This window comes from Lampetra fluviatilis, chromosome 2 (assembly GCF_964198595.1).
Source record: "Lampetra fluviatilis chromosome 2, kcLamFluv1.1, whole genome shotgun sequence".
Taxonomy (NCBI): Eukaryota; Metazoa; Chordata; class Hyperoartia; order Petromyzontiformes; family Petromyzontidae; genus Lampetra; species Lampetra fluviatilis.
In genome coordinates, this window is record NC_136276.1 from 28,190,269 (window position 1) to 28,207,934 (window position 17,666).

General features: G+C 44.0%; 1 protein-coding gene across 3 annotated transcripts in view; it reads left to right on the forward strand.

The window, feature by feature from the left end:
* The window catches only part of LMBRD1 (LMBR1 domain containing 1), a 320,053-nt gene extending 306,514 nt beyond the window's left edge, over window positions 1-13,539 (forward strand). For all 3 annotated transcript variants that reach the window (XM_078873086.1, XM_078873087.1, XM_078873089.1), the window contains one exon: window positions 9,377-13,539. In XM_078873086.1, the coding sequence (XP_078729212.1) occupies window positions 9,377-9,490 (114 nt within the window). In that variant the 3' untranslated portion in view covers window positions 9,491-13,539. The remainder of the gene's footprint in view (window positions 1-9,376) is intronic.
* The last annotated feature ends 4,127 nt before the right edge of the window (window positions 13,540-17,666 follow it).

A 17,666-nucleotide genomic window follows, 5' to 3' on the forward strand; every position in this document is an offset into this window, starting at 1 on the left:
TTCATAGAATCATCGTCCCCATGAGTATTTTGCTCACCTAAAAAAAAGTACAAAAACATCATCAAATGTTTTTGTTTTACTTGGTCAAGTATAGACCTCAGTGAATGAATATGAGTCACCTGACCGCAGGGTCGATCGCATTCGTGAAGGAAACGGCACGTGTTCTTGCAGAGTAAGATCCGTCTCGAGCTTTCAAGACCAAATTCAGGGCGTAGCTGCTGCTGTTTATTGTGATATTTCTCAAGTCATGTCTGGGAGATTCATGCGACTGAGCAAACCTTTTGAAGCGTTTTTCTAAACTCAGGCTCTGCTGCGTTGGGCCTTGCGAGCATTGGTAATACGTGACTGAAGAACTATGAAGTTTTGTTTTTGGATATATATGGGGCCTTTTTTAACACCCCTACAAAATTAAAGTTGATGTAGTGTAGATGACAGTTCATTAACATGAGGATTCATGGCGGAAAGCATGCTATTGTAACATATCAAAAAACGAGGCGTAGTTATCACGGGGGGTGGGGGGGTCGTAAAACGTACACGCAGAGCCCTAATGATGTGGCAGTGCGGCCATTAAAATGCCTGTGGGATGGCGAGAACGTCAAATTAAAGAAATTTGCACTGACGTGAATTGCATTTTTGGAAAGGAATCCACCCCACCACCAACACCCCACCACCACCACCCCACCCCCACCACCACCACCACCCCACCACCACCCCACCACTACCACCACCACCATCCCACCACCACCCCACCACCACCACCCCACCACCACACCACCACCACTCCACCACCACCACCACTCCACCACCACCCCCACCACCCCACCACCATCACCACCACCACCACCACCCCACCACCACCATACCACCACCACCACCCCACCACCACCACCCCACCATCACCACCACCCCATCACCACTACCACCCCACCACCACCACTACCACCCCACCACCACCACCCCACCACCACCACACCACCACCCCACCACCCCACCACCACCACCACCCCCGCCACCACCACCCCGCCACCACCACCCCACCACCACCACCCCACCACCACTACCACCCCACCACCACCACCCCCACCATCAACACCACCCCACCACCACCACCCCACCACCACCCCACCATCACTACCACCCCACCACCACCACCACCCCACCACCACCACCACCCCACCACCACCACCACCCCACCACCACCACCACCACCCCACCACCACCCCACCATCACTACCACCCCACCACCACCACCACCCCACCACCACCACCACCCCACCACCACCACCACCACGTACGTTCACGGCTGAGCCAGGTTATATGTGGCTGCACTGAAGTCATAACATGGCAGTGTGTGTGTACATGTGTCTGCACGTGTATGTAGTTCAACTAATTTATGACCACCCTCATTCCCAGCTGCCTTCTCTCTCGCCCTTTGTTAGTGGTCATCTTGGTATTGTGCACGACTAGTATGTGTGTTCATAGTTTAAAAACAAGAAAAGGTAAATGCTTTGTTTTATTTAATAGAAGACCCTTTCTAAAACTATATGAGAAGCATTGTTTTCATTTTGTTAGTTTTCCTTTTTAAAGTTAATCTCTTCATGAAGGTAAAGCAACTGTTAGCAAGTGTAGCATTTTATCAGGTGGTGATGCGGTCAAATTGGAACTCACGAGCTCGTGAGTTCGAATCCCGTTCATGGGTCGATTTCGCCACGATATTTGTTTAGGGTTGTGGGAAGTCAACAGTGGTGGTCCTTTGAAGAGACTGGCCTCAACCATATGAATGTGGAGTTTCCACCACTGGCTCAGAGCCACCGATGGAGTTGAGCACTGCTCTGAGCTTGTTTGAGTCATCATTGTGACTTGATTTTGAAAATATATTTCTGTGTGACACGTCTCGCAGGGCGTCTGTGCAATCAGCCTTCCAACGAGGCTCGCATACCAAAGTGTTGCTCGATTTTCGGGATGGTTTTTGCCAACTTCAAAACTTACATCTGGTGGAGTGACAGTGTACACCCCCCCCCCCCCGTGCACTGAAGTTATCGCACATGGCACATGCTCATTCGACAAAAGAAATTCAAGTTCACGGTGATTACGATGAGAAATTGTCCAAATGAGGACTGTCCTTCTGCCTTTTCTTTGCAATGTGCCGATTATAATGCTTAAATAATTATGAACTGGTAGTTATGGATTAATTGTTGTTCCTTTAGTTCGTCGCCCCCCACCCCCGTCCCTTATGCCAAAGATTGCCTTTGAGCTTGCTGTTTGATGATACCCGTGACACCATGCTGCCTTTCACCCTTCCACTTTCGCGTCCTTCCTCGTTAAGTGGGGAACTTAATGAACGGCGGGATAGAGTGACGGAGCGGTAGTCTGGCGCGTCACGAGTAATCCGTATTGTGTCTCGATGCGGCAAAAGCACACACATTTCGAGACGTACAGTTGCATGTATAAATGTCGCATTTCACTGCATTGTGCATAATGAGGGTCTGACAAACTGTGCTAAACGGGTTAAGACAGCACGGTGTCAAAATATGAGTCCCAGTGGATTATAATGTCTAATGAGGCATAGCGGAGGAAGCTGCCATCTGCTGCTACTTTTAACGTAATATGGTGCTGTCCGCACACATTTGACAAGGCTTGGTTTGATTTGTGCTGTTGACCCGTAATTGCCAAGGTGTTTTTTAATCTCCAAAGGAGATACTGCTCTGAACTATGCAGGACAATTACATTTATGTACTGTAGTTCATCATTTCACATTAAGTTGCACATTCCACATTTGTCCTTCCCCCGCACCTCCGATTAATTATCACGGTTGGCTGCGTACGGTGCAAACGAAGTTTAACATACATACAACATAGTGGCATTTCTGAAATACACATCTGAGCAGATTTCAGTTGGATTTGCCAATTTACCATAAATTTGCATTTGTACGTTTATGTTGTAATTTCCTTGCTATGCACCCTGCTTCTCTATCCCATAATTTATCATTAATGTGGATGACTCCACGCATCAGTTAGAATCACATTCGTTGTGGCCTGAAGTTGATTTGTCTAGGCTGCCACCAAGTCCTTTGGATCATATATGTTGCAAGGTGCCAATTGAAACCGTGGCTGCGCAGAGACACAGTATTTCAATTGCGGGCAGCGCTGATTTACTTGTTTGTTTTTACGGTTGACAACGTTTTGAATTCCCATGGGTTTTTATTGCAAGCAACGTCTCAAGAAGCACTGCATTGGTATCGAGTGGCTGCAATTCACCCTGATTCCATGAAAACGATTCGTTCCAGCTCTTATGTCTCCTGACAAAAATGACTGCGCGATTACATGCAATGGCTATGATGTCACTTCCTGCCCTCATGGAGGTTATTCTTCCTGTCCATCACTAGAGGTGTCTGCCACTTCCCTCATGCACACTGAATACATTAACGCAGAGACACACAATTACACGGTCTAGGGCCGTATGAACTCAGGTTTTAAGGTTTAAAAAAAACTGTGAAATCGCGGAACTTTGTCAAAACGGCATCTCGGGAATAAGGGGAATTGGGTACCAAAGCCACAGATGCATAATAAAGCCATCCATGTGAGACCTCTATATCTTGGCTCTCCAGCCAATCCCATATGTTAACACTGATGACTTTGATTGAAATCAGGCAATGGCACTCAGCCCAGAGAATTTCGGTTGGGCGGCAAAACACCAAATTCAAGGGGGCACAACCTTTAAATAATGATGAACGCAGAATGCGAAATGCAAAGTGAATGGTTGTTCACGGCGGAGCAAGATTTGCCAGGAGAGAAACAACCTCACTTATCCCTACTCGAGGAATGTGATTGCAATTATGGTACAACTTCCTTGTGACGATGAGCAATCCCACAACCTTGAATATGCTCTGCTCATTACAATGCATCTGTCCTGTAAGCTCTTACTTGTCATGGATTTCTCTTTCCCTCGAAATTAACAGCCGTGTGCGCTGTATAATACACCCAGCGACAGTGTCACAGTGCAGCAGCAGCAACATTAGAACAGACAGCGAGGGTGTCTGCCCTTAAGTCTTTTTTTCTTATCAAAAAACAGAGAACCAATCTCATCACGGCGATAATTATAATCCAAGGGAAGGTGGATCAGTTCTAGATTTGAAGCTTTCGTGACTGCAAGGATTCGGTAAAGTCACGTGGGTAAAAAATGTAAATTAATAAAAGTAAAATAAAATAAAAAATAAAAATCACGACGTTTCGGAGGCAACACAAGCTTCCGTCTTCAGGTGGAACCGTCACAGCACGATTGCTGCACTTGATACACCTGAAGACGGAAGCTTGTGTTGCCTCCGAAACGTCGTGATTTTTATTTAATTTTTATTTTACTTTTATTAATTAAAATTTTTTACTTACGTGACTTTACCGAAAAAACCTATGAATAGGTGGATGAGTGGCACAGCAGTTACCAATCATCTGAGTGTGATTCCCAACAACGACGAACACCAGTGGAGAGTGATTTCTTGACCAATCCTGCTCCCTGCTTTCCCCCACCACCCACACCATCACTAACCCACACTGACCAGCGTGGTGAAGTATGGTCAAACAACCCTGACGAAAACAAATCAGAATGAGCTGATGGCCGAACATCTCAATGCAGATTTTTGCAGACTTTTGGAGAAGAGGCATTTATGGATTAACACAGGCTGTACATGGCATGAATCATAAGCATAGTGGTGGAGGCAACATGGAAGTAGAATTCTCTCTGGTATTAATACTTTGCTCGACAAAATTTCAGGCAACAATGGCTGTTATGATAATTGCAATCGTGAATTGCTCTTGTCTGATTAAGGCCTTTTGTTTGTATCGATCCCAATAGCGCAATCATCTTAAATTTGCACGGCACTTGTTTTGTTTTAGTTAATTGCTTAGATTGTCCTACTTGCAATGCGGTTGGCAGATGCCAGAGATATTCACGGTATTTATTGTGGATTACTTTGCTTATCTGGTTTTAACCTCCAAACAGCTGCGCAGGGCGAAGCGGCAACACAGATGCACTTGCATCATTTAACACACCACCTTTAACTCTGTGCGGCGCGGCGTTTTAACACTTTGTACGTAAGTGTACACAGGCATGCATGCATATACCAGATTAAGGCATCATGGATGTTTTTTTTATAACCGTAGTTTGCTTTTGGGATATTTATCGAGTCTGCTTGTTTATAAGCATGGGAAAGAAATGTAATACATTGGCAAATATAGTTATATGTTTTCTGGGTAGAGTGGTGACGCAGTGGTGAGCACAATAATCTCTTAACTCTGTGAGCTGAGTTCATTTCACAATGATGGCTAATTCTCGTGATGAGTGATATCTGGAACCTGAACAAAGGCTTAATAACCCTCATGCCCCAAAGGATTACAAATCCCATGGGGAGGTCCTCATCCAGAAGTGGATTCACAAAGTACTGCATTTATTTGTACTTTAATATTAATTATATTACTATATATTTTGCATCTGTTTCATTCCTAATTAATGACTGAGAATGAGATACGCACTCTCGTCAGTGAAACTCAATATGAAATTAATTGCCCGTGCTATTGAAAAGTTATAAAATGGAAATGTAAATTAGCACTTACATTTCTAGTTGAAGAGCGGGGGAAAAAAACCTATGAATGCAAGAAAATACTTTCTCTGCAGCACTTGCAATTCATGGTCAACACTCACCAGGAGGGCAATGCAAATCAGATCTCTTCTCTAAATTCGAGTATATGCATTCTTATTGCTCGGATGAATAAATGTATTCAGATTTTATGTATTTAGCAATTATGGTATAATTTTACTTATACATGAGGAGTTATCAGAGCGATATATTTATTTATATTTAACATGCATTGCTATAATATATATATGATTATTTATATATATATAACATTGTACGTATTTAGATTTCATTTAGATATTTATCGCTGTACTTCAGAAACGCGCGCACGTTTGCCCGAACAAATGTAAACGCCGTAAGGTATTCGCACGCGTAAAAAAAAATGTACACGCGCCTTTTCTGCCACAAAACCAGCCCCCCAGCAGCGCGGCTCCTTTGACTGTGCCCACGCCGTGCATCACGCAGCGAAACGTAACGCTCGCGTCTTGAGGGATGAGATCTGCGTGGGTGGCAAGCGAGAGCCGTTCCAGAGTGCTCCGTTTTCAGAGCTAATTAATGCTTCGGTCTGCTACATCCTGGCACGGTGGCACGTGGCATTTTCCGCAGCACGACTGAGCGAATGGAGATTTGCATTCTGCTGGCCACCGCCAAGCTTGGTGGCTGACTCATGGAATTAAAATGTCGAGGGGCAGCATCGGCAGCGGAGGCTGCTCCCTAGCACAAAACGAAACACGGTGTCACGTAAATGAGACGATGGCATTTTTGTTTGTGGCTTGCGATGGGTTTGTTTGACGTTCGGTGTCTTCTCTTAGAAAGCTTCCCGTGTCAAGGTCTCGAACTGTCACAGCATTGTGTCGGTTCTCTGCTGTCGCCCGCCTCAGTGTGGAACACTCTATATCCCTTTGCACATCCGCAACATGAAATGCACTCTCACTTTCAAGAAACATCTGTTTGGTCAGGCTTACGAGCAGCCGTGGGCTTGGCTCCGCGCATCTTGAGCTGTTGACTTGTCTGCAAAATCAAGCGCGTGATCAATTCTAGATTTGAAGCTTTCGTGACTGCAAGGATTCATACTCTTAGGTTTTTTCGGTAAAGTCACGTAGGTAAAAAAATAAATTAAAAGTTAATAAAAGTAATAATGGAAATAAAATAAAATAAAAATCACGACGTTTCCGAGGCAACACAAGTCTCCGTCATCAGGTGGGACCGTCACAATGTCATTATTATTTTTGTTAATTTAAAACCAATAAAGCGTCTTAGCATGTCCCAGTTGTTTCAGGGCAACCAGTCGTATCGAGTGCCATCTCCCCATTTATCACGTAAGCCAAACTTCCCTCTCTCTCTCTCCAGCTCTGAGGATGGAATATGACCCGAAACGTCAGCCTAGCATTTAGTCATGCACTTTGAAGAGGGTGGGGGCCCAGTGGGATCGAGCTGAGATCAAGTGCGTGATATACCCACCTGCAGTTGCAGCGCTGTGCCCCCAGAATGCAGTGCAGCAAGTAGGACACAAATTTCAAGGCACGAGCACGTGTGCCATCTCCTTGCACACGTGCGATTTTCTCTCAGCACTCCAGTTTTCCTCCACAAGCAAGCACAATAAAAACGTAATGAATCAAAGATCCCATGCAGGGCCTTATTGACACAGAGCCCCGAGAGCAAAGGCTTCCTTGGGAAAATAACGAGTCATATTTGTGCGAGTAACTCATTATTTGTGATACCTCAGACGTGCGGGAATCCCATCGATCATTCCGTTACAGTACCTAATGGGTGGTGCACGTCAGCTTAATTTATCCCATACGTGGTCCTTTTCCTCAACATAAACAAAAATTATAGGTTTTGTGCGAGCAATAAACTTCCATATAAAAACCTGCTAATTACAAAAGTAATGTGTCAGCAGGAATTGTATTGAAAGAGGCTTTGTAACGTCACAGGGCTTGGACGTTTAATTTATTATTAGAAAAATCTGCTGAAACATATGGTGATATTTTAATGAACAAAAACCAAATGCCTTCAATTTATACGATTTATGAAATTTAATGGTAGAGGTGAATTAAAGCTTTCACATCAAGAACACGGAATATTTAATGAAATAAAATAATAGCCACAACGCAATACTCTCCATCTGGGATAAAATTAAGTAGTTACTACTTGCTGGTGAGCCAACAGTCATTGTCTTGTAGGCAGATTGGTCCCCACTTTAGGAATGTGGAATTTCCATCTCTTGCTTGTCACCAGCAGTAAAGATGAGGAATGCCGCACGCTCGAGAATGAGAGACACTTTCATTGAAAATATACGCAGTACAGTACATCTGTCTCAGCCGGCTAGTACGATTTCCTTCACATATATTTGTTATCTTCATGATATATCGTTGTAATGTTGCTTTTTATGTGTATCGTTCATCTTTGCTGTATATAAAATTATTATTATTGCGCAGCGGTCCAGGGGGGTGTTTATATCAACTCGGTGACCTCGGTTAGATTTCCGAGCATGGCTTACGGTGAGTGGCGAGTGATATCTGAAATGGGACCTACGCAACCCCACAACCACACCACCAACCCTCACTGACCGGCGTTCTGAAGTATGCTTTTACAACACCCATGACCCACACGGTGTGGTGGTGGGGGGGGGGCTTCATCCAGCAGCAGATTGACAAAGGGATGAAAGACAGAATATCACATTCAGTTGTGGTCCTTTGACAAGACTCATTGGAATGTAGAATGTTCGCCACTGACTCAGGGCTTCCAGTTGGAGTGCTTATGTTTGATGAAGTATTAAATTATTTGTATGGTTCTAAATGCAGAGCCATATGATTAAGCCATTTGCTCTATATGTAATCATATGTGTATGTACTTGCAGAATTCCCTTTCACATATCACCCCAAATTTTTTTTATATTGCTTCTACCATGGTTACTGTTCCTAGAAACTTCACTCATTGATTCCTACACCCATGCTGAGTCCTCGGTCTTCCAGACTGACTTTTTCATCTCATTCATAGTGTTCAACCACCACACTGCAGGTCACAACAACACTCAGCCACCCACCCACTCACCACCCTGCAGGTGACAACACGTTTCTTTCTCCTTCTTGACCCACACTGCTGGACTTGGAAATTCCTTCCCATAGCGGCGATTCCCAAGTTCTCATAACATTGCTAAATTCAACAATTGCAACTTCTGTAACGGTGTCTGTTGCTCGCATTTTTGGCCCTGTGCTCATGAACCATTGTAATAATTAAATACAATTCCGCCAGCAGCACTAAGTTGCCAACAGGACGCGACGTCTGAACCACACGTCCTATTTAAGAGCAACACAAACGCTATTTTGGGTGTGCACGTCTCTGCGTGCATGTGTCTCCCTGTGTATGTGGGCATCCCCGCACACGCGCATTTGTGCTTTCCTGCCTGTGTATGTGTGGGGACTGGCAGTGTCGCGGTTAGCGCGCCACGCTGCGATCCAGGCGACCCAAGTTCGATTGCCTCTTACGGCCAACACCAGTGAGGAATATGAGAACTGGTGCTGGGCCTCCCGTGGCTCGTCTCGGCCTCAAATGGGTACCTTGTGCGGTGTGTAAACATCACCACGAGGGAGACAGACGCCCGGAAGTGGTGCTGGCCACCCACCCCCTCGTGTGCCGTTCCGACGTTCATGGGTGTTGCTCGCTAACAGCACTTGCCCCAATGGCTTGCGTAGGCTTACGGGTGATCTTTGTCTTTTTGTGTATGTCCCTGAACCGTGTGTGCAGGTGTTTGTCCTGGGGACGATTGTCTCGTGCTTCAGGGGGCGACGCTCCTCGGTGGACGCGGACACAGACGCCTACTTGAGCGAGGACAGCGAGGACGAGTTGGTCCGCGTGTGACGCTCAGCGGCGCACGACGGGCATCGAAACGCCGACGTTCCCATTCGGCTCATTCCTGCGACTCTCAACGCTGCACTGAACGAAAGGGGAAAGCGAATACTCACATATATGTGCGGTGCACGCCTGATCACGTGCACGCGCAGGGAATAGAGACCCGATAAGCACATGTGTTTAGCGTTGTTACTGTTTTATTTCTAGAGTGTAGGGTTGACGCTACGTAGGTGCAGTCGTCTGGGTTCAAACCCAGGCGGCGTTAAAAGAAGGTTCTCATGTGCGGCGAGCCTGATCACCAATGACTGCACAAAGAGCAAACAAAAAAAATTACATTGAATTTTGTTTCACTTTATTTGGCAAAAAATGTCAGCTCTTAGACTTAAGTTTTTGGTTTCACTTGCAGCAAATTTTCTTTGCAGGGCATATAGATGGTGCACACGTAGTTTGTATAAATAGGCCTTGAGTAACTTCTGCGGTGGTTTGCTGACAAAGGGTCGTGCACTGGATGGAATTTCTCATATTTGTAACCGAAACAACTCGCCACCTTTACCACGAACAGTACGGAAATATGGGCACTCTTGAAAATGGGCTATTTTTCCCGTGTTAACTTTCTAAACGTTTTATTTTGCTGAAATGCAGTATTGATTTGCGGTGGTAATTTTTTTTCGCTTGTGCTTTTCCTCCACGGAAAAATGTCCGATACGCTTACATTTTTACTGTAAATTTGTTTCTGTGGAATTGACCCCATTACGATCTGACAATTAGCATTGTGTAGCCGTATTGATGTTGGTTGAACTGGGCGCAACTCACCAGATGACATCTGGCAAAGTCTCAACAGTTCAAGATTGAGCTGTGAAGCAGATGCTGCTCGCAAACATTAATCTTGACGGTGCCCATGCCAGCGATTCCTATTATTATCCTTAAACGATCCACACAAATACTCTCTCGTGTGTGTGTGTATACCGAGATGAAAGTCAAAATTTTTGGATGAGATTTTGTTTTTTGTTATCATTTTCCGGACAGAATATTTTCAAATCAACACTTAAAATTGCAAGTGTAGAGGGTGAAGCGTGTCTCCTCCATGAGCAGACCGGAGTGTCATTTCATTTTCCAGACTGTGGTGGCTGAATCCACCATGGCTAGGATTTGAGCTCGAAACTCATGACTGGGTGCCCTATTGCACAACACACTGAGCTATAATGCCAGCCCTAATCGATCATATAGGTTAATTTACCTAACTTGTTTTGTATTTGTGCTTTCATTGCTTACAAACAAAGCCATTTGTTTTTAGTCTGTTAATGATTGTAATTGCATAGATTATCACGTTAATAATATTTTACAGATTAAAGTGAAACAAAAAAATAACAACTCAATTTCATCACTTTTAGCCATTAGGACTTCATAAGAACTGAACTGACATTTAACTTTTTTTTCAATCAGATTTTTTATCACAATCATATTTTCCATTAAAAACGAACAAAAATTGAACTTTTCCCTCCATTGAAAATTCATGAAATTTTGTTAAATAAATATAAGGCTTCTCTTTGTATTTAGAAATGCATATAAAACATTTAAATTCACCAACTGTTGAAAGCTTGAGGACAAAGACTTGCATTTATTGGTTGCAGGCAGCATCTGAACTTTGCCCTTCCATGTTTACACGATATCTGCTGTGATGCTCTTTCAAAACAGTACGCTTGCGGTTTTTTGCTATGCATTTGGAATAGAATGTTGCAGCACGGTGCTGGGATGTAGTCAGGAGAGGAAGCTGTGATGAGTGCCACTCGTTTGCTGGGTGAAGGAGCGCAGTTACCGAGACGTGCACTGGGATTGGCACCCAAAGAGGTCAGCGACCATGGGGAAGATGAAAACCCAGATGATGATGAGACACTGTAAGAACGGATCTTGCCGATCGGATGTTAACTCTAATTGGTCCGAGATCCAGCTGAGAGGGAGAGGCAATTGGCGAAGTTTGGTGGCAACATAGACATTACCCATAATGCCCTCTGATGGGCTTTTACTTTACATTTTCTTCTATCTGTAAAACCCAGGAATTTGTATCGGTAATGTACATGATTTCTAAGGGAGCCCGAGAAATTGGCAACAAACTGTTTAAAATAATGCACGAAAGCATGTTTGGGGGAAATGGAAGCTACTTTCAGAAGAGCTGTACAGGGAGAGGTAATAGTGCGGCTTTATCTCCTGCAGAAACATTCATTTGTAGGACTATTGCATGGTAAGATGTCAGTCTTGGGACTGATTTATGCTTAATGTTACATCTTGATGAATTACGCGTGATTAGACGGTGCGATGCGTGCATAGCTTTTTATGTTCGATTCCGTCCAGACTTGTTAATGGGCAGCAGGTGAATGTGCACTAAAATTCAGCTCGTTACACCGTGCGTCAGTTTTAACGGCGCTTTGTAATGTTTTCTCAGCCTCGGTCTCTGCACCGACGCCCACTCATTCTTCGCGGGTTACATTTGCAGATAAACGAACGTGTGACGCGTAAGGCTGCACGCATCGGGGCATTCTCGCGAATGATGCCCCGAGCTGAATTAGATGTCCTTAACATCAGGCCGTTCACATCAATGTGGATGTATAGCAATTGCACATTTTCACCAACGAGATACAGGTTTGTGCACAGTGGGGTGCAGTGTATTCATTCTGACTGGGTTGTTGCATGTTAAACTGACTGGGTGCCAATTTTAAGTAACACAGAACAAGACACTTTTCAGTGGGAAATCATGAGCACCTGTGGATGTACAGTGGTCCACTTGCGAATACTATAGCAACGCCAACAATAAAATGTAGAAAACATATCAGCAGATGTGAACGTAACATTGTCGGTGGGAAAATGATGGCAATTTGAAAATGCTAGCTGTTTCATGGCAGAATATGGTGAGCGCCTTGGAAGTTCAGAAGCGAGCACGGAACGAAAGTATTTGCAGATGTCATCAGAGAGAGGAGATTTGCTGTGGTTGTGAGGCAGTTGACACAGGACAGGGGAGGGCAGGTCACCGATGCAGGCATTGGAGTGGCATCCAACCGAGAGGAAGGCCGCAGACAGATGGTGCGATTTTTGCAAGTGCAGCCCTGTGAGGTTTGCATGGCAACTGTCGAGTTGATTCCTCTTGGGAGAAAGCAGCGGCGTCGATGACACAGGCCCTGATGTCCTCTTGATCTTGAACTTTTTACCAGCCATGGAATTTTTTTTTTTCAAACGTTGTTTCGTTATACAGGGTGCTTCAAAAAAATGTTACCAATTCCGAGAATTTGCAACAAGGCCACAAGAAATGTGCCTCCGGGCTCTAGAGACCACCAGGCATGTGTTGACAATGATGGCGAACAAGTGGAGACTGACTTTTTGAAGCTATTAATATACGTTTGTTATGTTTCAGTGTATTATCCGTTCTTTTTACATAAAAAACGACAGGCCCATATAAGTGTTAACATTTTTTTGAGGCACCTTGTATTGCAATGGCTAGATATTCGCGGGTATCTTCACTTCAGACGGTGGTTGTGAATTGATGTCTCGGTGATAAAGTGCACACGATGTGCATTTTCGATGCATACATTCCCGAGATTTTGCTGCGAAGGTTTGTGCTTTAATATCACTCATCCAAATGTGTTGCTAATCTATGAACAATGTTCACTTCATATTATCACTCTGAATTATCGGTCGAGATACTCAAAAGCTGCCTCAATCACAATACACGTATTTCATGTTCATAATTTCATATGTCATTATCGCTCTAATTAATAAAGTATATCTTCTATTGATTATCCTCGTTTCACTTCACAGCAACATGTGATGCGCTGTGTGCCAGAGTGGGGCATACAATTGAACGCAAGCAATGTTGTTGAGATAACTTTCTGCGAATACTGTAACTAGAACGGGCATTGCAGCTTAAATGATGTGTGTATATACTGTATAATATAAGGATTTACATTAATTGCTCAGTCCTCATCACATCCAGTGCATCTGGTTATTGTATCAGTAATGAAACGTGTGTAAGATGTGACATTCTGGAATAAAGGAAATGAGGGAATGGAGGAAGCTGGGCCAGTGGTGCCCATGTCTGTGGCCTGTGATTCAACACCGGGGAGGCAATGAGGGTTGGTGGATTGCACACAGATGTCTTGAGGTCCCATTCCCTGGCGAGCCAGGAGAAGGCGGTACAGCAAGTCATAATCGCCATCTGTTTCCATTTGTACCTGGGGATCGAGCGTTGCCCCCTTGCATGCGTGGGGTTTCTCCACGTGCCCCGGTCTCCTCCCACGTGTATAATAATAAACAGTCAAGAATTGGCTAAACACGTCTTAAAATAAAAACTCAACCCAGGATCCTCCTGAAAAAGACTTATACGACTCAGTGTGGCTTTCCGTGATAAATAAGTACATTTCCAAATTATAGTAAGGAAGTCCTGCAGTGTGTGATTAGGAATTGACAAGAAAATGTTTTGTAGAATCTCCATTCAGCCTAATATTTTGCTTTTAAGTAGCTAGTTATACTGGTAGGAACCTCCCGGTTACACCAGCCCACAGGGGATTATTGTGTCCGTCGTGCAGGGAAGGGCTGGGTGGGGAGGGAGGGGCGGGGAGGGGAGGGGCTGGGTGGAGAGGGTGGGGGTGGGAGGGGTGGGGCTGGGTGGGGAGGGGCTGGTCACCCCGTGGTGCCCTTATAAAACTCAACGTTTAACCTACTCACGCCGGCTTGTGCCCGCCCTCACAGTCGGGCATATTTGCGGAATACACCACGCCGCCGTTGACCCTGGCCATTGACCGAGCAACCCAACGTTCCTACCAGCTCCCTCCGCAGGAATGTGTTTATTTAGAACGCAGTGGAGCTGTAATATAACGCGACAAAACGTACTTTCAAATATCAAATAGCATCAGCGTGTTTGGCCTTGCATTAGCTTTCTAAAAGTGCCATTTGATTGCATTGGGGGTGGTGGCTCATTTACACGGTCATTGAAAGCCACTCTTCATGAACTGTTGCTGAAACGTTCCTCAAATAACCAGATGTGCGATCTTAATGTTGCGTTGGTTAATTCAGTTAGAACGTTCACTAACTTTGTTTTCTTAATCATTTGCCGAAAACAACGGAAAAGCGCTAATTTTCTCAAAAACAAGACCGTTTGGATACATCTTTCAGGAGCATGCGGATAGCTCCATTTAAATGCCTCTAATCAAATATGGCATGTCACCGACGTGTCTGAAAGTAACGACTGTGTTCAAATGATTCTGTGTTCACCGACGTCATCGTGCACACAGGTGGCTTTGCTTTCGGTTGCCCTTTTCACGTCAAAGAAACTGACTGAAAATATAACGAAAAAAATACCTGTTTAAGCCTTGGTTCACATTAACTATTCGGTCACATCGGTGTTGTTTGCTTTCAAGTGCAAGGGGGCTGATGTTTAAAATTTGCCTTTCAGTGTTTCTTGCGTGCACATCTTGGTTCGTGTATATCTACAGACCACTCAAGTCAAGCAATTTCCAGATGCCGAACAATATCTCGCTAATGTCGCTTAGCAGATTGCTACTCGTCTGTGTACGTCCCATGACTGTTCTGCGTATAAAACCTTACGGGAACACACTTGAAACCTGTACGAATACGGCCTGTTTTTTTTTCTTCCCAGCTCCGTGTTCCCTTAGTCGTGGAAGTACATCAACGTCCTTTAAAGCAGCACACAAACTTACGAGAATGGTAACCCAAGGACAATTTGCACCCAAATTGGTACTGTTGTTGCTATTGTATTGTGAAAGCAGTGATGTCAGTCAGAGCCGTGGTGTTTGCTTCTGGTAAAAAAAAAATGTTTTACACAATACAAAAAATGTTAGGCTATTTTTAAACATGCAATCCATTTCAATGGTAGCGGAACACCTCCTCAGCTTGCCCGGATTCACAATGTTACGCAGAGGCTTTTGCTGAATGCAATTTCTAATTTGCCATAGCTTATCTGCATCGGATTGAGTTTTTTATTTATTGATTATAGTTATGCATTTTTATTGTGTGCTCAAATGGAAATTATAATAGCTCGAAAATCAACATGTACGCATGGATAATGATGTGTTTATAAATTGCGTGACGTATTTGCAAACCATATTTTGGATGCAAATTCTGCGTGAGGAAGTATACGTGCGCTAAATTCCAAATAGAGATTTCGAGTTTGTTGTTTGTGCGTTGGAATAAAACCACCTCTCAGATGAAGGGGGCAATTCCAGATGTCACACTTCAAGAAACCACCTCTGCGCTGTGCAGTGTGAATTACTTATCACGTAAACAGAACATGCCAATTCGTTACTCGCCGAGCACTCCGGTGTGTTGGAGAGCAAAGCCACAACATTCACAATCACCAGTGGTTGTTGGGAGAGCATTCAATGTCGAGGGGAGGGTGATGCCAACCCCTACCCCGTAGGGGAGGGTTCAAGCACGCCAAGAACTCTGGGGCGACAGAGGTGACCAACCCCCACCCTTATGCAAATCTACCCCCACCTCCACCATCATCCCATTCCCTCCGTCGCCTTCATCCGCAGCACCACATCTTGTATGCGTGCAGAACACTTGACTCACGGTGCAAGGTACCTGTTGGTGAATTTATTCACAAGTACGTGTGCTAATTGTTTAAATTGGTAAGTTTACGTGTTACTTTGCCGATTCGTTCTTGCCGTTAATTAAGTGAATTGTTTCATCATTAAGGGATAGAACGCGTTACGGGTTGACGTCCCTGAATCGGGGAAGTGTTTAATTGTCCGTGGTCGAATGTACAGTTCTTCGTCATCAGCATTGATCTATCCACTGCCGGACGAAGGCCTCCATAAGCTGCCACTGTCTCGTGATGTGATGTAATGAATATAATCGACGTAGCACCTTCAAAACAGATGATATATTTGCTCCGTCTGTTCGATGGATATTGGATGACAATACACATTGGTAAATAGTGGTGGTAAGGATGATAGTGGTGGTGAGGAAAGTAGTAATGCTCATTCGAAACAGAATAACCAAATTATACATTTGTCATATGTTTGGTTCTTTCGGTAAAGTCACGTAAAAGGGAAATAATAAAATAATATAAATATAAAACAATAACAATTCTCACGACGTATTTTATTGTTTTATATTTATATTATTGTATTATTTCCCTTCTACGTGACTTTACCGAAAGAACCAAGAATATGAATCCCTGCAGTCACGAAAGCTTCAAATCAAAATATAAATTTGTCATTAAACCCGCCACAGCAAATTAGTAATGTTTGTCACGTAAACAAAACATGCCAATTAGTCACTAGTTCAGGACACCGGTGTGTTAGAGAGTAAGTCCACAACATTTACAATTCGAGTACGACGTTTCGCTGTCTATTATAACCAGCATTATCAGGCGACAGCCAGACTTCTTTCTAGTCGGCTGTGTCGGGTGGTGTTGAGTTTAACAACATATTTTGTTATTTACACGATCTAACCCAAAAAACCTCTCATGAATATATTGGTCGCGAAAGCCTGCTACGTGTGAAACAGAATTATATAGGCCAACCCACTTTGGGAGTACAGGGTTTCGGAAAGATGTCTCTTCCTCAGGTGGCACACAACATTTACTATTAATCAGATTCTAGAAAAGAGCAATGCATGTGAATGACCATTGTACATAGCCTTTGTAGATGTCGATAAGAGCAAAACAAAATGCAGTTATTCCAGCTTTCGCACACCGAGGCCTAAATAAAACCTGTTTTGACATAAATCAATTTACAAAGTGGAACATCCAGACTCAGATTACACGAAGAGAGAGAAAAGTACATGTCAGAAAAGTTGCAAGCTCTTACTACAGTTTTTCAAAGTGGCAGATATTTCATTAAGCTTGTATTGGGGAAACAAAGATAGAAATTTCGATTTAAAGCTTTCGTGACTGCAGGGATTCATCTTCTTGGTTCTTTCGGTAAAGTCACGTAGAAGGGAAGTAATAAAATAATAAAAATAAAACATAATAAAACAATTCTCACGACGTTTCGGCCACAACGCAAGCAGCCATTCTCAGGCGAAGAATGAAACACCCCAAGCTTGGAGCGTATATTTAAGCTGGGTTAGAGGGGGGGGAGGTGGGAAGAAGAGCGCCTAAACAAAATAATTTGCATATCAAGAGGAATTCAGCATATGGAAAATGCGTAGGAGGTGGGCGGGGGGGGTT